This window comes from Thamnophis elegans, chromosome Z (assembly GCF_009769535.1).
Source record: "Thamnophis elegans isolate rThaEle1 chromosome Z, rThaEle1.pri, whole genome shotgun sequence".
In the NCBI taxonomy this organism is placed as follows: domain Eukaryota; kingdom Metazoa; phylum Chordata; class Lepidosauria; order Squamata; family Colubridae; genus Thamnophis; species Thamnophis elegans.
In genome coordinates this window covers 101795387-101820740 of record NC_045558.1, presented here as the reverse complement: position 1 = coordinate 101820740, position 25354 = coordinate 101795387, and the positions used below count along the sequence as shown (strand labels likewise).

At 41.4% G+C, this 25354-nt stretch overlaps 1 protein-coding gene across 2 annotated transcripts in view; it reads right to left on the bottom strand.

Annotated features, from left to right (window-relative positions):
* Positions 1 to 971: 971 nt before the first annotated feature.
* Positions 972 to 25354, bottom strand: part of NFE2L1 (nuclear factor, erythroid 2 like 1) — a 31378-nt gene continuing 6995 nt past the window's right edge. For both annotated transcript variants that reach the window (XM_032236672.1, XM_032236673.1), the window contains 4 exons: positions 10855 to 11073; positions 8547 to 8636; positions 7620 to 7781; positions 972 to 4146 (listed from right to left, as the gene is read on the bottom strand). In XM_032236672.1, the coding sequence (XP_032092563.1) occupies positions 2833 to 4146; positions 7620 to 7781; positions 8547 to 8636; positions 10855 to 11073 (1785 nt within the window). In that variant the 3' untranslated portion in view covers positions 972 to 2832. The remainder of the gene's footprint in view (positions 4147 to 7619; positions 7782 to 8546; positions 8637 to 10854; positions 11074 to 25354) is intronic.

Sequence of the window (25354 nt, the reverse complement as noted above, 5' to 3'; positions counted from 1 at the left end):
AGCCAGGAACCTACCATATGTGGGCTACTTTTACAATAAATTTTACTTTGAATACATTCTGAAAACGGCTTGTTCTAATTGTACCATAAAGATTTTGTGATAGTTCTTTTAAGCAATCCAAGACAGGACATCCAGTTCTTGGTTAGCTCCGGTTTAGAGTACCAAATTATAATTTATTAATTTTTGCAAACAGAATTCACATGAAAGTAAATTCACTAGATTGGTGGTTCCCAGCCTATGGTACGTAGATCCTTGGAGGACCTGCAATGCCATCACAGGTTTGTGAAGACTTGGAGAAATGTTATGATTTTGAATTAAGCCTTGGAAGACTGTTGCCGTGGTATGGCCACAAAAGGTATTTAAAGGGGATAGTGATGAAGAAAATGTTGAGAACTGCACTAGATGAAACATTCTAAAGAGGACTCAATATCTTACGGAAAAATCCTTCCCCACCCACCCCCAATACATCTTGTAGCCCAATCACTATGGTAGATGTTTTCACATACTCTATCTCAACATTTGACATAACATAGCTTGTTTGTCTAATGTTTAAACTCAAGCATTTGAAGCCTCTATTGAATTCCCTTTATATGATCCTTGCAAGAAGTTTTTCAATCAGTTGCTCCAACTAAAATTTGCTTCTTTCTACAAATGTGAGAAAGTGGTATACAAGTGTTTTACAGAATTTGTTAAAGGAAAATAAATCAATCTGTAAGGAGATCTGGCTATATATACTTACAAGAAATTAACCATCAGATTCTTCATTCATGGGCTTGAAAGTATAGAAGATTAGTTTCACAAAAGGAAAGTTTTAATAACCCCTGATGTACTCCTATTATCACAACTAATAGCTATCTATGCATTCACTGTGCAAAGTTTCATCAGCCTACAAAAGAGTAATAAAGAGTATTGTTATAAATATATACATTAGGTTTAGTCCTAGGTAAAGAAGACACAAAACAATGTTCAAATAGTGAATAAGCCATTTTATTTTTGTCCTGTGCTCACACTCTCCTCACTTTCCCATAGCTCATAATAGAAACCATTCAGAATTAAACCTCAGAAATAAATTAACACATGCACGCAACAGGGCTCCATCCTACCCATCCAACTAGTCACAGCTCCAACACATTTTGTGCTTCAAATTTCATGCTCTTAATTACAAAGCATGAGAAATGGAGAAGGCTTCATACATAAACGTCATGTCCACTCTCGTTTTTTTCTGGAAAAGGTCTTGGCCTTCAAAAAAAACCTAATATGTTTGCAAACATTGCTTTATACCATTTAAATCAATGCATTCCATCTCTACAATCCTCAGGAGGATGCCCATTTCAGTGTTATGCCCTCACATATCACCACATACACAGGACTGAGTGGCTGGAAAAAAACCAAAGCCATTTAGCTCTACAGTTGCTGGTCAAGTCAGTAATACTTCCAGCTGTGCTATACTGCAAGTTAACAGCTTCGGGGATGGCCTCAGAGCTTGAGGCTAGCTGTGTTCAAGGCACTACCCTCACCCTTCGCCTTTTTTTTCAATGGAGGAAGGGGGAAGTTGGAATGACATCCAAGGACAGAAGGGAAGCCAGCTGTGGAATCACCGTTAACACATTTTGAGTCTTTATGGCAGAAAAACTTTCAGTAGCTTTGATCTTCAGGGGAAGTACCACCCTTCTATCCTACATGCATACTATTAAGTTCATTCTATAGCCCTACAGGGGAGAGGAAACAATATAGGAACCTAGAGTTCTAAAACCATAATAAATTAAAATCAAAGTGCCCATTCATAAAGAGGCTTGCTGTAGATGGCTTTTAACACAGCATGCCCACTTAATAGAAGCAAAACCTGCTGTGGTGTAGACCAAATGGTGATGGTCACACACCTTGCAGACTCTAGTCAAATTAAGATCTATACCTTTGGCCCTACACTTCCCTTCACCCAAAGCAGTCTCTCTAAGCCAATCAATGGGAAAAGACAGCTTTATAGCATGCAATTTTACCATGCACCATAATGTTGTAATGCATCTTGATATTGGCCCAGAATTAATGCTGGCTCCTCACTGGGGGCAAGTAACATCTTTAACAAAGTATTCAATTAGTGAGGGATGATAAAGATGCATTTCTATAGCAATCCTATTAACACTTTCCACTCCTACCCTGCCAAATAATTGTGGTAATTGTTGAAGTACAATGATAGTACATATAAACTCCTTGAATGGGAAATTCTAACTTTCAGCTTGAAGGAAATGTTTCTCTTCTCTAGTACAATTTTCTGTGCTCCCTCTGTAGTTAAGTACATAAAGATTTACAAAGAAATCATGGCTAAGTATTCAGATTTAGGCATGGTTTTGAACTGCATATAATAGATGTCAAATTAGTTTTAAAAAATCCAATCAGTTACCTGAAATATCCAAGACTTGGGAATTCAAAGGAAAAAAAATACTCTTAGGTCTTCTCAAGCTATCCATTTAACATTTCTTCCTTTACAAAAAGCCAGCCTTAACAATTCAAATTTTTTATCCTCTGCTGATATTTCCCCCCTCCCCCCCCTGCAAACACACATTATGCCAGCTAATTCACTCTCATAATGTTCAATTGGTTTGAGACTTTTGGAAGCACAGGTCTTTCCCAACATGCTTTGCCATTCCGCCTCACAAGACTTGTAGGCCCCCTGCCCAGCAGTCTGCTCCTATACACTGGCTGGCAGCTATCATGGTTTGAGAAGATATATTGGATAAGAAGGCATGAAAGTTCCTCCAAATTCTTCTGGGCTCAGCCCTTCTCGAAGTTGCAGATTCAGCAAGTTTATGCTTTTCAAATGATATTTATCATCTTTCACTTCCTCCTGTCTTTCTGTTTCCTCTCTTGACGCCGTCCCTGCTGGTCAGCCAAGGAACGTGGTATTAGAATAACACTACCATTACTGGCATGCTGTAGAGCATATTGATTTGGAGAATAGGGCTGGCCATTCTCGTCACGCAGACGGCCAAACACCTCCTGGTAGAGGGTCTGCATCTTTTGCTTCATTTGGCGGATGGACCTGAGGAATTCCACCTTCTCCCTGAGGAGCTTTGATTTGTCTCTCTGCAAATCATCTACATCCCGCTCCAGATTGAGGATAGTGTCCAGTTTTCTTTTACGACAATTCTGGGCTGCCATCTTATTCTTACCCCTTCTGCGAATGTCACGGATTAGACTCAGCTGTGCTTCACTCAACTGATACTTGGACAGGAGTTCATTGAATTCCTCTACAGGCAAATTGATGATCTTTTCATTGGGAAAAGGAATCTTCATGGCTCTGGCTCTATGTTCATCTCTACTCATCTGCTTATCTAGAAAATCTGCTTGCTTTTCTTTGGAACTCTTCTTTCCCATACTAGCTGGCTGGGACTCATCAGTGTCTAAGGTCCTGGGGGCCATGTTATATGTGTGATTGTGACCCACATGCTCAAGATAAGGCAGGTACTGCAACTGAGGAGGATTCTGGTAGCTCATCCGACAGAACTTGCTATATTCTGGCTGATACCCAACAGCTCCTTCTGCATCTTCAAAGTCCACATTTTCAGTATCAGAATTGTAGCCCACAGCTCCCTCCTCAGAAAAGGAGGAAGAGGCCGAAGAGGAGGAGGATGCTTCTGAGCTGCTGAGAGAAGCAGGGCTGTGACTTGAGTCCAGAGAGAGCCCTGAGTCTGAATCAAATTCCTCCTCCAAGCGGGATGCCTGCACTGGATTGAAGCCTTCTTCAATAGCCAAATCCATTAAACTAATCTCATCCAACATGGCTTCATCCAGAAGCCCTCCAAGTGGGTCTGGGAGTTCAGGCCCAGATGTTTCATTTGAGGTGCAGTTTAGCTGGGGAGGGAAAAAAATGCCACTTAAGTTGGTAGAGCCAAATGTGGTATTGAAGCCAGTGGAGTTATCAGGAACCAGCTGCAGCAAAGCTGAGCCTCCAGCCATTGAGGGACTTTCAATTTCAGAACTGAACAGGGAAGGAAAATCTTGTGTGCAGCCAGCTAGTGATGCCTGATGCAGGCTGACATTCTGGTTAATAGGGGTAGATGGAGCAAGGCTGTAGTTGGCTGTCAAAAGATCTCCATTTGGGTTGTTGTACAGAGTTTCTACAGCTGTAGTGCTATTTACCTCCATGCTCTGCAAAGGAAAAAGTGATTGTTTAGATTCTGCAGGTCTCAATCAACATCATAAAATATAAAGAATCCAAGAAAAAAAGTAACAATGAGTTATGTTTCCATTAGCAGAATGGATATTATTGGTGGATCAAATTACCCCATTGCTTACAACACATAACACAGAGATAAAGTCTGATCCAGTGGACCCTCCCATCTCCCAGAGCTTGGGGCATAGAAGATAATAGGAGCAGTATATTAAATTCCAAACTTAGTATCTTATATTCTTGGCACATTGGCCTGGAAACATATACAGGTAGTCCTCGAGTACAAATACAATGGAGCCTGCCCATTCCATTCGTAACCCAAGAATTTGTGGGAGTGAATCTCGTCCCCTCAACGGAATCACTTTTGCTACACTTTCGCTAATCAAATGCACGTTTCGTTAAGTTCACATGAGGTATTTCAGGGTGGGGAAGGCCATGAGGGGCCTAGTGATGGAACAGGTCATCTGCTTAAGACCACCCAAGGCTTACCCGACCCACTGAAATACCTCATATTCCCCACAATTGCTTCCCCCCAACCTGCCACGCCGGATCACTTACTGTGCGAAGATCTAGCAAGCGGTCTCTTCTCTAGCCTCCCAGCCATGCTCCCACCAACACTCCATTTAGGCCCATGCAGCACTTTGCCGACCAAATGGAGCTTCGGAGGGGCACCCCTAGTGTTTACAAACAAGTCCCAAACTATGAATCTTGCAGCCCCATGGCAGTTGTTCGCTCTTATGAACAAATGCAGAGGCTCTGCAATATGCATCCTGTATTTTGTTGGTCAAAACGGAGCTTCAGAGGGCCTGCCCTGCCCCGACGCTCCATTTAGGCGTGGATAGGCCTCACACAGCACTTTGTAGGCCAAAATGGAGGTTTGGAGTGGCAGACCCACCCCTCCGAAGTTCTGTTTTGGCCAGAAAAATGCCAGATGAGGCTTGCGCAGGCCTAAATGGAGCATCAGAGGTGTGGGCCTGCCTCTCCAAACTTCCATTTTGGCCTGCAAAATGCCGGGCGAGACATGCCCAGGCTTAAACAGAGCATCGGTAGGGTGGGTCAGGCCCTCTGAAGCTCCGTTTTGGCCAATAAAGTGCAGGATGAATGTTGCTGAGGTTGTAAGGGCAAACAACTGCCATGGGCTGCAAGATTCATAGTTTCAGGACTTGTTCGTAAACACTACACTTACGCTTATCACATAACACTGAACATTCACTAAGGGAACACTCATAACCTGGGGATTACCTGTACACATCAATATTTACGGTAGTCTTCTCATCCACTTAAATGGACAGAAAACTCAGATATAGTTTACTCTAAACAAATAGAAGTTAAATACCATGTTCTTAAATAACAATCTTTTTAGTTGCTGCCCTCTTATAATCAAAAAAGCATCTAGGAAGATGTAGCTATTGTTTTTCCAAGATTCTTTCTACATACAAATGCATATCCTACCCAATTCTCCCCTCTTGCCACCAAGTTTTTTGCAAAATAAAAAAGTGGGAGGAGGGAGGTTAATTATTTGTTATATAAATGAAACACTGCTACTAGGGGATTCCTGGGCAAAAGTTAAACATCTAGCACAATGTTATTGATCATGCTGCTGCGAGACCAGTAGCTATTTGATCTAAACACTTTAGCATGTTCTAGAAATGAAAGAAATGTTAAAAGAAATTCCAGGGACAGAGATTACTGGCAGTTTTGTTTTTGTTTTTTTAAATCCTGGCAAGAACAAATGCTATGTGATATAATTCAAGTACAGGTACGCTGCATGGTTTTGCATATGAAGGATTTTTTCCTATGTTGCACTAAATTATTAGGGTTAGGAATTATTAGAATCCTGAAGATTATTTGGATTTCCCCTCTAACAAATGGTTTGAAAATATCTCTGTTTCACTGTCTTGCTAGCAATCATTTAGTGCTACTCATTTTTCTGACTTTGATGAATACATTCAACAAGATTGTTTTGTCAGGCCTGGCCCCCTGACAGATTTTAAGAAGGTTACAACTCTACAGAATTTTGCTTTTATCCTTTTATATCCTAGTGTTCTATTTTATTGTACTACCAAATGCTACAGGAAAAAAAAGTCCTAGCAGGAGTAAAGAAAGTGCTCTGCATTACAGATACTACAAAGAAAATGAAATGTTCTGTTTTACATTTGACTGAAGCCTTTCAAAACAACATCAAATAAATAGCAATATTAATTCTCTGATCCAAAACTGAAGCCTGGAAATATGTGTATCCAACTTTCTTCCATTTCCAGGACAATACCTATAGGTCAGTGGTGTCGAATCTATGGCACACACAGAGGTGGCACTCAGAGCTCTCTCTGTGGGCATGCGCGCCATCGCTGCAGACCAGCTCCATCGCATTTCTCTGTCATGCTTCCCGCCTTTGTTTGTAAGGAAACAAAAGTTTATGGGACTAAAAAGAATGTTTGAAACAGCATTCCGTCTTTGTCACAGTACATTTGCTGTTGCTTTCTCCATGGCCTGCCTGGTGTTCTTGCAGCACCTTTAGCGTGCTTCACAATGGGGGAGACGGAGTCCCCTCCTCCTGGAGCTCATTATGACGCAGAGCCACAATGCAACCCTGCGTCGTCTCGCCTCGCCTCCCGGATGTCAGTTGCTTTTCCTGCAGAGCTGCCAGTGTTGGGATGCCCTGCCTCCCCGCTGGCCAGCTGGACTTTGGCTCTCCGCCGACAAGCTGAGCATGGGTAAGCTGCTCCTGGGCTCATCAGTCTCAGGATGTCAGATTCCCACCACCCAGCACCAGTTCAGGGGTTACCCCTCCCGCCGGGGGGGGGGAGGAGAGGGGGAGAGAGAAGGAGGGAGGGAGGGAGGGAAAGAGAGGGAGGGAAAGAGAAGCAAGAGAGGCAGAGGGGGGGCAGGGAAACAGAGACAGAGAGAGAAAAAAAGAGGGAGGTAAAGAGGGGGAGGGAGAGAAAGAAAGAGGGAGGGAAAAAGAGAGAGGGAGGGAAAGAGATGGAAGTAGAGGGAGGGAGGTAAAGAGAGGGGGAGGGAAAGAGAGGGAGAAAGAGGGGGGAAGAGAGGGAGGTAAAGAGAAATGATACTACAAAAGATTTTCTTTTTTGCTATTGTTGCTAAATGTAATATTTCAAAACCAGAAAAAAAATGAAGCGGCATAAAAGTACATTTATCACATTTTCTTAGAACAATTAACTGAACGCTCCTTGTTTATCATTATTTTAGGTAACAAAACCTCATTATTCAGGTTAAATTGCCATGTTGGCACTTTGCAATAAATATCATAAGTGGATTTTGAGTTGCAGTTTGGGCACTCAGTCTCTAAAAGATTTGCTATCACTGCTATAGGTTGTGAAAAACTGATGCAAGCTGGAAAAAGAGCAGTGCTAAATCCAGCAAGCATAGGAGATTATCCTACATCTATTGTCCTGGAGAAACCAACACATGAAGAAATTGCCTTCCTCACCTGTGTTTCCATGATAGACATGAGGTCCTGCCACTGCTGCTCCAGATCAAAGGGCAGCTCTGTCTCTGTCAGAAGGGGAGACAGGAGCCCCTCTGACACGACAGAAGGTCCACTCTCGTTAGGCAGAGAGTCAGCTAGGCTGGGAACATCTGCAGCTGGAAACTAAAACAAAACAGCAGAGTGAATGAAAAAAGTGTTAAAACAGCAATAAATCATTTTTCTTTCCTTTCAGTATATGAAATGTAGAGGTTCTTTTATCACATGCTAGAGCAATCCAATCTCTTTCCCAAGAATTATTATTTACTTAAATATATTTGGCATTTATATAAAGATATGAATAAATAGTAGCTCAAGATATTATACATTATACTCCTATAAAGAAATCATGTGAAGTGGTTGGAATAAAGAATAAAGTTTGCCAAAGGAGTTCTTAGGGAACTTCATGAAACGTAAGTGAGATTTAGTCTGTATTCTAGTAACCTCCCTAAGACTACACTAGAATAAGACCAAGCAAAGGTGGGGAGGGAAAGGGGGTTCAATTTGCAAGATATGGAATGCTGTCATTTTAAAACAAACAAGGCATTTAGGTTAGTGGGTGAGCAAATTCCTGGATTATTCAGAACATTCTATTCTTTTCAAAGCATAGCAAACTTGACTATTTCCCAAGGTTATTGCAAGGACATGAGATGGAAATTCAGTCTATTGTTAAATTGGAATGATCACTGAAACTGACAAATAGAGTGAACACTAAGCTAACTTTCTCCAACTGATACCCTCCAGATGTGTTGGGCCCCAGCTACCACAATTCCACTTACCATTGCTGCTGATCGAAAATTACTGGAGTTGAAATCTGATATATCTAGAAGGCTCAGCATTGCGGTAGGCAACCAAACTGATCAGCTCTACTTCCAAAGTGAAAATATGTACCTCTGAATTTTCTCCAAAAGGAAATGTAGCCTCCAGCAATCTAAGACACTCCTCCAAAGACAAGGTTGTCTGATCCTCCACCCCAGGCGCCTAGGAAAAAAAACAATATAAAGGCCGTTTTACTGACACAAGGCCAGACCATGAAGATAAACTATTTCTGTGGTTTTCTAGTGTTTAATATTTATGTTCTTTTTCCTTTACTTCTTCTTTTTTCCTGACTCTTAGTATGTGATATATAAACTAAACTACGGACAGAGTGGCCAATGTTTTGGTACACAGAATCTGCTTTTTAATTTTTGCTATCAGGAGCTTCAGTGGTGACAAATTCAACTGAATAGAAAAAGATTTTTTTGCTTTCAGGGAATTCCAGCAAATACGGTTTAACTGTCTTTATCTTTCAGAGTTTATAGTTTTTAGGTCTTCTCTCTTAAAATGTCAGTGAATTACACAATCATTTTTAGTCATATTTATCAAATGTGGAGACTACCCATATAACAAACAAAGTGGTTCTGTGCAATTTTAGTCAGAAGGTACCCTGGAAGATTGGGGGGGGGGGGGGGGTTGAACCCCATGTGTGACCATGTGCAAAGATGTGGCTTAAGGTATTCCACCCAAGTCCAAAATAGCACCATCTGCTCAAAATCTGATATATTTCATCCAAAGCAATTTTAAAAAATTAATTATTCTTAAAAAAACAGTAAATATATAATTAATCCAAAGGGCAGAATTTCAAGTGGTCTGTACAATTTGTACAGATAGTTCTCAACTTATGATCACAACTGACCCCCAAATTTATGTTGTTAAGTGAGAAATTTCTTAAGTGAGTTTTGCTCCATTTTACGACATTTCTCACCCAGTTTGTTAAGTGAATCACTGCAGTTCTTAAATAGTCATAAGGTTGTTAAGTGAATCAGGTGTCCCCATTGACTTTGCTTGTCAGAAGATCGCAAAAGGGGTTACGTGATCCTGGCAACCGTCATAAATGTAAGTCAGCTGTCAAGTATTCAAATGTACATCAAGTGATCACAGGGAATGCTGCATAAGTCACTTTTTCAGTGCTGTTGTAACTTCAAAGTCACCAAATGAACTGTTGTAAATCGAGGACTACCTTATTTTATGCCTATCTATCTCATAACCTATCCCAGTAAAAAAGAGAAGCAGCAAACAAATTGTAGAAAAACGTAAGTGCCACAATTAAGATATAACTTCCATTTACAGGCAGTCCTCAACTTATGACCACAATTGAGCCCACAATTTATGTTGTTAAGTGAAACATTTGTTAAGTGAGTTTTGCCCCATTTTATGACTTTTCTTCCCACAATTGTTAAGTGAATTACTGCAGTTGTTAAATTAATAACAATGTCCTTAAGTAAATCTGGCTTCCACACTGACTTTGCTCGTCAGAAGGTCACAAAAGGTGATCACATGATCCCAGGACATTGCAACCGTCATAAATATGAATCATTTGTTCAGCATTTGAGTGTAAATCTCAATGCCATGGGACAATGCTGCTATGATCCTAAGCATGAAAAATGGTCATAAATCACTTTTTTTCAGTGCCATTGTAACTTCAAACTGTCACTAAACACACTGTTGCAAGTCGAGGACTACCTGTACTTGTTAGATGAAACCTACAAAAAGTGCTGCAGAAAATTGTTCTGAATGCCTGCTTCCCAAAGAACAGTACCGCTGAGCCCTTAGGTATCAATGAACCAGAGCCTATTCTGCCCTCTTGAGGACTATTCTCTGCCCTGCATATGAAGCAGAAGAAGATATTGGAAAGAGTGAACTTGACAGTCAGCAGACTGAATACACAGATCACAGGAATTTGGGCAACAAACTCCAGGTAGCCTCTATCCACTGAGGTCCAACTAATAAGGTTCCAAGTTTTTATTGATTGATTGATTAATTGATAGATAGATAGATAGATAGATAGATAGATAGATAGACAGACAGACAGACAGACAGACAGACAGACAGACAGACATAGGGATAGAGAGATAGGTAGATAGATAGATGATAGATAGATAGATAGATAGATAGATAGATAGATAGATAGATAGATAGATGATAAATAGATTTTATTTAAAAATAAAAGCTCAGCTTAGTTTAGTATGTAAGCACATTAAAACACATAAATAATTTGAGAAGATATAAAATAGCACTCAAAAGAAAAATATGGGAGACAGTATACTTTTTGGAAAATGAACTGAACTACAGGTTGCAATCTTCTTTACGGGACAGGTATGGAGTACAATGTCAGAATGGCAGGAAAGAAATCTATGCTTCCCCATCAGGGTGTTTTTACCTGCGCAGGGAAGCTCTCCCCTGTCTCGCCATCCACTACTTCAGTTCTGTCAGCGATGCTGCTGTCCCCTCTGTTCCTCCAGCCATCCCCACATTCTTCACTGTTACTTGGTTCTTTATCCACGTCGTTTTCTTTCTGGCGGTGGCTGTAGTCAAAAATCTCACGTCCAGCACCAAGGTCAATATCCTGTCTCCACAGGATATCAATTAAATCTATATCCTAAAATAAAAAAACAGGGAGAAAGAAACATGACTGTCTCTCTTCGTCAAAAAGACTTATTCAGGAGGATGACCTCTCCTACAAAACTTCCAGGACAAATGCCTCCAGCTTTTATACCCAAAGCACCACCATAACTTCATCCATTCTGTGACATAGGCCCCACGCCATCATTTGACCCCACTCACCTCTAAGTGCCGCCCTTCATTCTGAATGGGGTGTGGTCCCTCCTCCCCTGATCCTTCCCTCGACCATCTCTGCTGCCGTGATGCTCCAGACATCTTTCCCCCCCCTACAGCCATCCTGCACAGGGAGCTTGCCAAGAGTGGCTCTGCAAAGGGGCTGCTCCGGGGCCCAAACAAGGGACTCCATGGACAGCAACTGAGCTGTCTCCTCCTCCCTGCCCATACTACGCAGCAATGTTCTCTCTGTCCAGGCAGGAGTCTGCAGCTTTAACTGCTCAGACGGCTGGCTGGGTGAGAGAGGGAGGGCCAATTGTCATTCCGGATTGCTGCTCCATAGCGGGCTTGCATCAGCCTGTGGTGCCATTCTGTCTATTTGCATAAAGGGGTGGAGATTCTCTGCATTTTCAGCCACCTGATGCAACTTGAGAACCCGGCTTGCCATGCGTCCTATGCCTTGCCAGCTCCCTTAGCTCCACACAGTTGAGCTGCCTACCTTAACCAGTCCTTCAAACTGAAAACAATCACTTTGATGAATGCACTCTAAAAAATCTGCCTGCTTCTAACCATAAAGCAGTGAACAGGCCTCCTCCTCTACAACAGACTTTAAATAAGGTTTATTATACCTTAAAATTTCCTTTTCATCCCATACCCTACAATACCCTACAAATTCTTCCACTATAAAACAAAGATCACTCAAAGCTATATTCATTCACATACTGCAGCAGGATGTTCCTTTCATTCGGGCCCAGAAATGCTTTCCCATTCTTCCGGATTTTTTTTTAATATTGCAAACAAACCTTCTGGCTGAATGAGGCTGATGGGTCAGCACTTGGGGCTCCACCCTTCTACATTTCCATTTCCAATGAAAACCACATCGAATTATCATTATCCCTATATAATACATAAGTGGCAAAGAAGTCTCGAATTAGAGATGGCAAGTGTACTCATTTTAAGTTCTTTCTCCTTGCTCCAGACAAGAACATAACAAACTAAATCATCCTTCATTTCAGAATACCAGGGAATATAAAATACAGCAATATTGCAATCTTTCTGATTTGTCCACCCAATTTCAAAGCACCGGCTATTCCATCTATGTAAGGAGCAATAATTCAGAATAAGCTTTTTCTAATATTTCTATCTTAATTTAATCATTCTAGTATTCACTCAAATCATTGGTTTAGTATTTCAGAACTAATTTACAGACTGTTTTGCAACTGCTAGCTCCCCTTTCTAACCTCAGACTGACTGCCCTAGATCTCCCTAGACTTTCAGCATCTTCAGCTTCAAAAGACTCAATTGTTTTTTTTCCCCCATGGCCTAACTGATCACAAACAGGCATTTGGATCATATTTTCTTCTTCTTCTCCCTATCTGTCTTTCATTCAAATTAATTTAAATCATCCCCTCCCTAACTTCAAAATACAAGCTTTCTTCCATGGAACATTCAATGCAAATTGATTTTTTGGATGAAACAATCTTTCCCTCTCCTTTAACCCTTTCACCACTATTTCTTCAAAATGAAGATCCTAATCCAAATGTATGCCTTTTCTAGTTACTTCCAGACTATGAGCCTTTGGAAGTGATTGGGCAGTTTGGTGGGAAAGACCTGATAATGCTTCATAAGGTAAACCCTTTGCTCACCCCAACTTCCATTGTAAAGCAGGCCAGAACACCCCATGGATCAAAGATATTCTTAATTTCAAATACTATCTATTTTTTTCAGTTACCTGCTCCCTCTTACAAGTATTCCTATTTTAGAATTCTGTCCATCTCCCTCCACCTTCTGTGAAAATCACTGGCACAAAATACATAATCATCAACATAATTTTCTTTCTATAACTAAAGCATCACTGAAAGATCCTCATAAATTAAGGCTTCAAACCATGATTATACTTCTTCCTCCAATATGTATGATATTTTCCAATCCATTCCCTCAGTCATTGTATAGCACAGTCTTTCCTACTATACATCTTTCCAGTACATTGTACCTGAGCTTTATCTGGCCTGAATCTATCATAAAAGCAAGCGGCAGACAGGCATGAGGGATGAGAAAAGAGTTAAAAAGAAAGGATACCTTTCTCATGTCCCCAGCTGCCGCTCCCAGAGCTGTCCACCCAGATCATGGTCTATGTAGAGCGTAGATTCCGGGCAGGCAGAGCTGGGTGACCCGAGCTGAGTGCCGGACAGACATCTCCAGTTTCAGTTAGCAGTTGCTCTTTTTTTTGGCAAGCTTGCTAGCTGCCCCCAAATTGTTTGAAAGCCCCCCCTCCTTTCCAGCATGTGACCCACAGGTGCTGTGCTATAGCCTGTCCTCCTCCCTCCCCTCACTCCAGCATGAGATCCAATCCTCAGCTCTCTTCTGCTTGTCATTTAAAGAGAGGAGTTCCGTCAAATCCCCACCCCCTGCTCAATGCCCAAGCTGCAGAGATGGAATCCCCACCCCATGTGTTGTGCTGTGGCTGCAGTGAGACTGAGACAACACCCACACACACGCCCGTTACCTAGGCTGCAGCCGGAGGCAGTCCCCTCCCCCAGGTCACCGCGGAGGATGCAGAGGGAGCCAGGCTCCGCCCTTTGCTGGTTACCTAGGTTGCAGAAAGAACCAATCCCTTGCCTCTGATCCCTGCTGAGGATGCAGGAGAAAGTGCTCCTCCTTGCATTCGTCACCTAGGATGCAAAGCACACAGCCAATTGCTTTTTAAGCTTCCATCCCACCCAGGCTGCCCTGGGAGCTGCAGCAGCATTCACGTCTCTGTCTCCTTGAAAAGCTCCCATGCCTGGATGCCCCACCCAAACCAGGCAATGATGGTTGCGATGGTGCAGGGGGAACAATATTAAAAAAGCCTTTCCAGATAGACTTGAATATTTTCTCCTCCTTTCTCCCCCTCAGAGATTATCCAAAGTTCTCTCTTTCTCATCCTGAGATTTCATTAACTCTCCAAAAGCAGAAAAGTGGCAGGCCACAAAGTAGCCTGTTTTATACAGGTAAGAGATGAAAATCAACTTACAAGGAATTTTTTGATTCTATAAATCAGGATTAGAACTTCCTTCCCTCCAAATCCCCTCAATCAATAATTACCCTGGAGTTTTAGTTTCTGATTTACAGCTTTCAGAAAACAAATATAAACAAATATAAAATAATGGAATAAGAAATGCAATCTCTCTCTTTACTCAAGTAATTTTCTTCCAATAAAACATTACTGGAATACAGGTGGAGAAGTCACCAGATACAAGAAATGAATACTAGAATATACACTATACATTAAATGAAATTCTGTATCAAAATTAAATGTAATTATATATAAACCTGCATACAGTTAGGCTTTTTGGGTCCATTTTATTTTCTTATTTTAGGAAAAGAAAGAAAATGTTGAGCAAAAGCTTTCTACCACTGAAGATTCAGTTCCATTTCTTCACAAGTTATTATAATTGCACCACATTTACAACACTAGCTTTGCAGATATGAAGGAGAGGCTTTTTTGGTTCAATATAGGAATCTTAGCAGACATTGATGCTATACTTTGTTAGATGTTATATTCCAAGAATAATACATTTTTCCCACCTATAAGGTGTTCTTCCATAATAAATACAGCTCTAAGTATGAACATTTTCCAATATCGATGAATATCTATAAATCCTTTAGTGCAGCAATGCATTTTTGTTTTTGTGTTGGCCCAGGTTAGGCCACTAGATTAGGGCAACTAGATAATTAGGTAACTAGACATCTTCTAGCATGTAAAAAAACAAAACAAGAACAAGAACTGTGTATTGGGCTGAGAATAAGAAAGCCTCCTCTTTGACAAAAAGACTTTTGAAAGCAACAATCATGTCAGCTCATGTCTCTGCTTTCAAAGAGTGAAGAGGAAGATGCTGACATAGTATATCTTCAGCCTATTTAATTTAACAATTGGTTGTTTTCATTTATATTTCTTTCCATAGTTATAATGTCAATTCTGAGTTTCTGCCCTTTATACTTTAGCAACACATAAACAACAGCTACGTTAGTAAATACAGATTAGTCTTTAAGAAGTATTTTTTCTGTATGAAAAACAATTCTTTTCAATTCAAGTTTTATTCAGTTTTTAAAATATTGTTTCAAGAAACCTTCCGGGACTCTTGGACCTATATTCAACGTCTGCATCCAGGACAATCATATGCTTTCCAACAGAGGGGAATATTATTTAAACGATCACAGAAAGATTATCTGTTACTATAGAAAAAAGTACATTTAACAAAATAGTAGTAAAAATTAAAAAAACTAAAAAAAAAACAAAAATCTCCCAAACTATGTCCCTGGTTAACAATCCTAATTAGGAATGGGCTTTCCCTCACTAAGCAAAGCAGTTGTTAGACGAAACATCATATAAAAAACTGCTTAGCATCAGCAGTTCAGTGGTGGGATACAACCAGTACGCTCCGGTACGGGCATACCGATGCCTGCTGGGAGCACCAGGTACCGTTCCGGTACGGTGCTCCGGAGGGCCCACCAGCCTTATCTGTATTTGAGCCGATCGGTGCTTACGTGCATGGAGCGTACGGCGCCTGTGCAACACTCTACCGAGCAGCTGGAGCGTTGCGGATCCATTGCAGAGCGTCACGGGCGATAAGTACGCATGTGCATGCTGAATGCGTGCATGTGGTGGATGCCCAGCCCTCTTGCCCCATACCGGTTGCAACAGGATCCGGAACCCACCACTGCAGCAATTCCAGTAGTCCTGGTTATAGTTGTCAGATCCAGACCACATTGTTATTAGGCAAGGATCTACTTGCCATGCTTGCCTCTGCTTCAAATCCTCAACCTGCTTATTTCCTACCTATCTCTGCCATTTCAGCCACTCTGCACTCTTCTGCCTAGTCCTGCCATCCTATTGATTATCACTATCATTTTTCTCCCATTGATACTATCTTCTTCCTCCCACGGACAAAGCAACTGCTGGCCCTTTACAAGGCTTTTAAATGCGCACTAGCCTGGGTAAGCTGCTGAACATCTGAATTTTGAACACGTAACAATGGGGCTACAACAGCTGTAACTTTGAAGACCAGTCGTAACTACCATTCATTCATTCATTACCTGCATAACTTTGATCAATCCTTGAATGAATGGGTGTTAAACAAGATCTTGCTGTATAGGCCATCTAGAGCAAGAGTATCCAACCTCTGCCATGCAAGTGAGCAAAACCCATTCGCACAAACACTGGATCCAGGCAGCATGGGAAACCACCCTCCCCTGGTCCACAGAAAAACTGCCCTCCATGGAACTGATCCCTGGTGCCCAAAAAGTTGGGGCCCGCTGATCTAGAGTCCTTGAGACATACGTCAAATAGAAATATTGTATTAAAAGAGAACTTGAGTATTAAATTTGAAGTCTCAAGCAAAAGCAGAGGGTTGCAGTTGGATCAAAGCTGCATAGCAAGTTCAGCAAAAACTACTACTATATTCCATACGGAAAGGAAGCAAAGTTGCTTCTAGGTTTTCGAGGAAACAAAATAGGAAGACCCCTAGAGGATCTACATGACTTGTTGATGCAGACACAGTTTCTTCTATTTCTTCCTGACAGAACTTGATGGCAATGATTTTTGCCATTCATGTCATAAAAAAGAAATGCAAACAAGTATCATGAGAATAAACAAATAATAACAAACAATGAACAAATAAGAAAATGGTATGACATATGCTGTTACATGGCAGTGAAGGATAAATAGACAGCAGGCTAGCTTGCTGGCAAATTCTAATCCCACAGAAAAGTTACAGCTGCTCAATAATGTCAAACCATGACAATCCCTAAAAAATTCCTAAAAAAAAGACCTATAGCAAAAGCATCACTGTAGTATAGAACTGAAACATTAGAAGATGATAAACTGCATCCTTGCTCAAAGATATGTTTTATTATTGAAAATGTAATGTTTTAAAGATTTCTGTTTCCTTTACTAAATGTATTTTAATATATTTCAGTCTCAATTCCTTGTATCCTATTTTATCATCCTAATTCTATGCTAAGCAGCTTGACCTTGTTCAAAGTCCTTCTAGACATCATCACAGGATTATGAAGAAGTTCAACAGTGGTCTCAAAAAATCTCTATGTATTAGGATATCTTAGCTAAACTTTATTAATTTTTACATGTTGTAAAGAGCAGGGGACACTTGAGACAAGAAAAAAAGGATGTTGGTCTTACCTGAACGTCTATTTTCGGAGGGGAGGGAGGGAGTGGTCACGTGTGGGTTTTATCTTAGCCTGATTGGTCCAAAGACTGAGAGCAAGGCTTTAAATACTGGTGCCTTCCAATCCTGACCCAGATTCTCGAAGCCGAACGGTAGAACTGAAACAACAAAAAAACAACAACACAACAAACCCCGGGAACCCCTGGGCCCTCCCCTTGGCCCCAATGAACACAACTCAGGGCGGGTCGTGACCACTCCCTCCCCCCCTCCGAAAATAGACGTTCAGGTAAGACCAACGTCCTTTTTCCAGAGGAGGGGGAGGGAGTGGTCACGTGTGGGACATACCCAAGCTAAAGGTCCCAGGGAGGGAGAACAGGAACCACTAGGGCCCGAGGGGAGCCTCAGCCGCCACCCCCTGCAACACTCTCCGACCGAAGGACACGTCCGCAGACGCGAAGGCATCCAGACGATAATGTCGGATGAAAGATGTTGGGGAAGCCCAAGCGGCCGCACGACAGATGTCCTCAAATGGGGCCCTCGTGGCCCACGCCGCCGTGGTTGCGGCACTCCTGGTAGAATGGGCCGTGATCCCCGACGGGGCCGGCCGACCCGAAGCCCCGTAAGCCTCCACAATGGCCTGACGTAGCCAACGGCCAATGGTCGCCGAAGACACTCTCGACCCCAGCGACCCCGGCTGGATGGAGACAAACAAGGCCTCTGACCTATGGACCTCCCTGGTCCGCCGGAGGTAGATTCGCAAAGCGCGGCGGACATCCAACCGATGCCAGAGCCGTTCCCTGTCATTTGAGGGACCCGGACAAAAGTTGGGCAGGACGATCTCCTGAGCTCTATGAAAGGGGGTATTCACCTTCGGGACGAAGGCCGGGTCAAGGCGAAGCACCACCCTGTCCTGGTGAAAGTGACAAAGGTCGTCCCTGGAAGACAGGGCACCCAGTTCAGAAATACGTCGGGCGGATGTAATCGCCACCAGGAAGGCCACTTTCAGCAACAAGAAACGTAAATGAACAGTACGGAGGGGCTCGAATGGGGCCCCTGTCAAGGCCCTGAGCACCAGGGGAAGATCCCACGTGGGGAACCTGTGGACGGGGGGAGGCCTGAGATTAGCCGCCCCCTTCAGGAAAAGCTTGATCAGGGGAGACTGGGAAAGGGAAGAAGACCCCCCCCCCAGGACTGAAGACAGGGCTGCTACCTGTCGACGCAAGGTATTCTGCGAAAGCCAGTCCTCAAGACCTTTCTGAAGGAAATCCAAGACGTTGGGAATAGTGGCCCTATCGGGAGAAATGCCTTAGGCAAGCACCATCGGACGAAGGCCGCCCAGGTGGAGTTATAAATGCAGGTTGTCGACGGCCACCGAGCCGCCTCGATGGTATGAATGACCCCGGAGGACAGATGAGCCTCCCTCAGAAGCTGCCGTTCAAGAGCCAGGCGGTCAGATGAAGCCACTGGGGTTCCGGGTGTACCAGAGCCCCCTGCAGCAAGACTACCTCCCCCCGCGGAATCCTCCATGGAGGGGCCACCGACAGCTGCACCAGATCCGCGAACCAGGGCCTCCTGGGCCAATACGGGGCCACTAGAATGACCAGGGCCCCCTCCGCCACCACCTTCCTGACGGTCCCCGGGATGAGGTGAATGGGAGGAAAAGCATAAAGAAGGCCCGGCGGCCACCGGCTCCGGAGGGCATCTGTGCCCTCCGCCGACCTGGACTGGAAACGGGTGAAAAACCGTGGAAGCTGGGAGTTCACGGGCGACGCAAACAGGTCCACCAGAGGAGACCTGAACCGTTGGCAGATCCTCCAGAACAGCGACGGGTGTTGCCACTCGCCGTTGTCCATAGTCGCTCGACTGAGCCAATCCACCTGGACATTGGAGAGCCCCGAGATGTGCTCCGACACCAAGGACAGCAGGTGCCTCTCCGCCCAGGAGCCCAGCCGCAGAGCCTCCAACCAGAGGGCCTGCGAGTGGGTCCCCCCTTGACGATTGATGTGTGCCTTGGTGGCCACATTGTCCGTCAGGAGGAGCACATGACGCCCCTCCACCGAGGACTGGAAGTGACGCAGAGCCAGTCGTGCAGCCTTCAGCTCCAGCCAATTTATGTTGTGGCGGAGATCCGAGGCCGTCCACCTGCCCTGCACCATCCGAGAGCCCACCAGGGCCCCCCACCCGAACAGACTCGCGTCCATGGTGACGGTCACCCTGTCCGGCTCCCAGAAGCAGCAGCCCCACTGAATGGCCGGGGAGAGCCACCATGCCAGAGAGACCCGGACCCCCACCGGGAGACGGAGAGTCCGAAGAGAATTGCTCAATCGTCCCCTCTGAAATGGGATGAGTTCCCACTGGAGGGGCCTGAGATGAAGCCTGGCCCATGGGACAATCCCGATGCAAGAGACCATCTTGCCCAATAACTGTGACAGAGAGAGGATGGAAGTGGACCACTTTGCGCGAACGCTTTCCGCCAGACGACGGAGGCTGTCCTGCCGTTCCTGAGACAGACTCACCACCCCCGACTTGGAATCTATGACTATCCCCAGGTGCAGAATGCGAGTGGAGGGGGAAAGATGGCTCTTGGCGAAGTTCACCGAAAAGCCCAGGCCTTGAAGGCTCCGAATGGTGAGCCGAAGATCCGAGACGGCCTGAGGAAGGGACCCCGCCTGAACCAAGACATCGTCTAAATAACACTGGAGACGAACCGGCACAGACCGCAGATGAGCCACCAGAGCCTTTTAAAGTGCCCAATTAATCCAAATAGAAACCAGATTGCAAAACAACAATAAATCCTACCTATATCTCTCTAACAGTGTTTGGACCAAAGACTGAGAGAATCTGGGCCACGATTGGAAGGCACCAGTATTTAAAGCCTTGCTCTCAGTCTTTGGACCAATCAGGCTAAGATAAAACCCACACGTGACCACTCCCTCCCCCTCCTCTGGAAAATCAGGATGTTCTCAGTTGCTGATGTTTACTATCTATGCTGTCCAAACAGAAACAGACTTGAAAGGAGGAAGGCTACTGTAAGACAACACAAACTCTAGAAATTTTCAATTGTTGCCTAGGCTAGAAATTTATTTTTATCCCTTGTGGAAATATTACAGTATAATTAAAATAATAAGCTTTCTGGAAGAACAAGCCAACTGTAGTATTCACCCTACAAATGTATAAAAAGTAAGAGGTATAAGGTAAATATATTAAAATCCAAAAGACAAAGCCAGAGAAATATTGCAATGGTACTTAGAGGTACTAGCAGCATCAAGTCTTTAGATTCATACACATAAATACCTTTTAAGCTAACCCTATTCCCATCCCTTAAATTAAAAAAAAAGCTTCCATCCCATTTGGGCAGCTCTAACTTCCTAGTTTTTTAATCACTCAATCCCAGGACACACAGAAACAACAAGGATATAAGCATATGAAAGCTGAAACAGGACTGAAAAAGCAAGTCTAGAAACAGTAAAACAAAGAGGCCAAATAGAGAGACGGCAAACTGAAGGGAATGACTCAAGCATCTCAAGAGAAGTAGGAACAGAGAGTCCCACAAAGGTATGTTCCAGAGAACCATTGGAAGGAAATCCAGAATGTAACCTTGAAACATGATTGAGTTATTAATAACTGGAAATTCCTAAGTTCATAAACTTTTCCTTAGTTTAAGAATATTTAAATAATATACAGAAAGCAGTTGCATACATTTTCTGCATTTGCAAAACTGCATATCATAGCCATTTCCTTACTTATAGCATTTTCTAGAAATAACCAACCATTGTTGTGCCGATATAATAGTAATAACAGTAGGCTTTGTTATACTTGGGTAACTCTAGAAGAGTGCTTCTCAAACTATATGTTGTTAAAGACCAGTTTTTTAAAATTTTCAATCCATTATCAACCTAAAGGCTTTGCATTTATATACAATAACAATGAATTAGAAAAATAAAATTTAAAAAGGCATACAAAATGCAATTATTATTTTTGCATTCAACAGACATAAAACTGTTAAATTTCAATAAATCCAAGCAGAACAAACATCATAGGAAAAAAAGAATTACAAAAATTGTACCTGTTGTTCATTATAGTCTGTGTATAGGCAATTAACATAGAGAATTGCTATTACACTAACTTTTCCTCATTCTGCAATTATAAGTAAATCAAAAGGTATGAATAAACTAGCAATGTCCTATATTAAATAGCTACAACACACTTTGAATAAACATTACTTATATCAATAGTTAAAGTTTTTAATTTGATAAATGAGTGTGATTTTTACTTATTAACTTATCTAATGGCAAATTGCTATAAACAATTCTACACTCTTGAATGCTGTACTTTAATCATTGTAAACTGGTGATCAAACAGTTTGTGGACCAGATGTGGTCTCAACAATAGAAACACTCTAGACATCATAAGATGCTAGTGGGAAAAAGAACCTTAGTCTAGTTCTCCTTCATAGGAATTATCAAGTAAAAAAAAAGAACTTTTAAGTAAATGTGCACGTGTGAGGATTTATATTAATATGTATAACAATGTCTACGCCAAACATAATAAAAAAGATATTATAGAATAGATAATTCAAATTTCAATTAAGCTTTAATAATACTTTCCAGAGCTATACTTCTACCTGTATTTCCCCGAAAATAAGACCGGCTCTTTTTTTTTTTCCTGACCGCTGAAATAAGCACTTGGTCTTATTTTCAGGGTGGTCTTATTATTTTTGAGGTGCAGAAGGCAATGAGCATGGTCACTTCATAGTTGTGTTGCAATATTTTGGGGGAGGACTTATTTTAGGGAGAGGGCTTATTTTAACACATGTGCTCAAAAGGCCAATTGGAATTATTATCTGGGGAGGTCTTATTTTCAGGGAAATAGGGTAGCCAAATAATTTTTTCTATATGAGTCCATAAAGGATGGGAAATAATAACTACCGGTAAGTAGTAGTAGCTACCAAAACTCAGGGCAAAGACAGTGGTTCAATCAGACCTCTAACAAATTCTGAATACCAAGGAAACAAGAAAAATATATCCTTAATAACTAGGAAAACTCATTTGTTCTTAAGTTCTAGATTAAGATAAAGCAGAACAACCAATGAGTGAAGTCATAATGGAAGGCAGTAATTTACTGCAGTTTAATCTCCTCCATTGTAAACAAATGTTAGTCAAGATATAAAAGTAAATACAATATCATATTGCATTATAGTTGCTAAGAAATAGATGCCTACTCTATCCAGTAGCAGAAACACTGAAAACTGAATTGGTATGTGGTATTTTTTTTGTCAATAATTTAATTTATAACAGTTACAATTAATTCTAGGGATAGTTTTATGCCTATGACGTTTAAAAAGAACTATGATGTTCAATATGTTCAAAATGCAAGTAGGTAAATAGATACCACTTCGGTGGGAAGGTAACAGCACTTCGTGACATCAGGCTAGCCACATGACTGTAGAAACACCTTTGGACGGTGCTAACTCAATGGACTTGAAACAGAGATGAGCATCGCTCCCTATAGTCAGCAACAACTAGCACAATAAATTCCACAGGGTCTTCTTCTCATTTTTATGATGTGAAATAAAAAAATAGGCTCCGCATACTATTCTTTACCTCTTGCCCCCAAATAGCTAGAATAGCAGGTACCCTCTATGTTAATAGTGCAATGTTTTCATGGCATCCCGAACTTTCTTCTATGTGTTTCAGGATTCTAAAAAAAATAAAAATGAAATGCTGCTTCAAAATGAAGTTTATTTTGCCAGCAAATAAGGATTTGCATATTTCCAAGGGAACTATGGGAATGTGCCTGGATAGTTAGATGAACAGACTGTACATTGTTAGGAAAAATGGTGTAGTGGAGAGCATGAAATACTGGATGGAAATTCTAGATCTGACAAATTCCAGGAAATGCTATGGAGCTCTACTTTAGAAAAATCCAAACTATAAAAAATTATTTTAAGTTTCAAAAAAGCTACAAGTATATAAAGCTACAGCATATTAAATTTAATAAATAATTTTAAAAGTTTCATAATGGTGAACACCTATTGTTATAAAAGTCAGGAGTTTGGAAGTTCCTTTTCCAGCTCACAAACTCTATCAAAAGGTTAAAGCTTTGGAGAGCTTGGAAAGCTTATCCATTTTAATAATAATAAAAAAGTTAGTTAGAAAGGGTGATACTAAATACCAGACAGACAGACAGCTCTCAGACCCTGTTCCCCTCTAGAAATGTTATCTGTGATTTGAAATCCTTAAAAGGAATTATTATTTTTTCAATTTATACACTAAGAACTACTAAAGTGATAAAACAATGCAGAAATTAATTTTCAACTTTCAACAAATTATTTTTCTTTATTTTCAAATAGCAATCAGAAATAAAACAATTAAACCTGACATAAATTCTTGTATTCAATAAACCATCCCATCTAGCAATATCTTCAGGAATGGCTATGTGGTTATTGTAGGAGATAGACTTTTCCTTGGAAACTGTAAGGAAAAAATGTTCTCAGGCCTAAATAATGCTTACCTGTCATATTTGGATAAGAATGAATTCCTTTCTGTCCAGATTAAGCACTTAAAACCCTCAATTTACTACATCTAATAGTAAAGAAAATACACTAAAAATGAGATTTTAAAATACACATATTAGAATGTATTTGGAAGCTCGTATGAATTTGGGGGGAGAAAAAGGAAAAGAACACCTTAGACTCACCACAAAATAATCCCACATTCACTCCTAGTACTTTGTAACAATACAACAGTCATCAAAGTCCTAAAGCTCAGATCTATATTGGGGTGGGTTCTTTTATCCAGAAGCCCTTTCTACTGCAGTCTAACCATTTCTATAGTAAGAATGTTCCAAATAGAAAGCGATTCAATAGTGCCCTGTGAGGTATTACTTTTCTCATTATAGAAACTGACATTTTAAGAGGAAGCAAGAGAAAGTCTAAAGCCACACAGTAGATTAATACCCTCCAATAGAACCAGCATAGCTCTATTCCATTGTTCTTATAACAATAATCTATTGGTTATTGACATAACCTGCATTCCTCCTCACAACTATTATTTAAGCTAAGAGTTAGGTTTACTCAATATGTTATGCCATGGTTTGTTGAATAAGCTATAAATGGCTAAATTCACATAATACACTCTTTCAGAACTAAACAAACTGTAGTAATAAAAACCTGTGAATTTAGCCAATTTAGACAGGCTACAAATGTTAGTTTCAAAGCTAAGTGAATACTTGAACTTGTTTATCTAAGACAGTACCAACTCTTTTAAAAACTTCCATAAGTTGTGAGAGTGAAATGGAATACAAATTGAATATATAAAAACAAATTCAAATACATCTAATTCTTATAACACTAATTTCAAGATTGAGCTTATTAAAAACTTTGATACACTTCTAATAGCTGAGGCCCACATTTCATATCTAGGCCATGAAGTCGAGGATTTAAATTACCCCCCAAAATAGGGAACATGTTCATCTAGGTTCTGCAGGGAATTCAACAGCGTTTGTGTTTTGGTTTGGTTTAATTTAGGGGGTGGAGTGTTAACTATGTAAACAAAATTGCTGTGTTTCAGGTATCAAATGTTGAAGGACACTGCAAAATATTCAGTGATGTCAAATTCAATGATACTCCAATGGGCAGGAAAAAAGATGGGATTCTGGGGACTATGGCCAATAATATTTTAAAAGTTCAATAATTCATGCCCCACCACTGTTTTGTTGGGTGGACAGCCCACTGCATTCATTTCACCTCTACTTGAAAAAAGATACCCTGTTCACTGGACTGAAAAGAAACTGCATATATTGGCAAACTGCAAATACATTATACAACAGTAATAATTTCAGTAATAAACTTGAAAGGTGTGGAAAACGTAATTGATAAAGATTGTATAAAAACTAATTATGTACAGGTTAGCACATTCTGGTAGTTTTATATGCTGTACT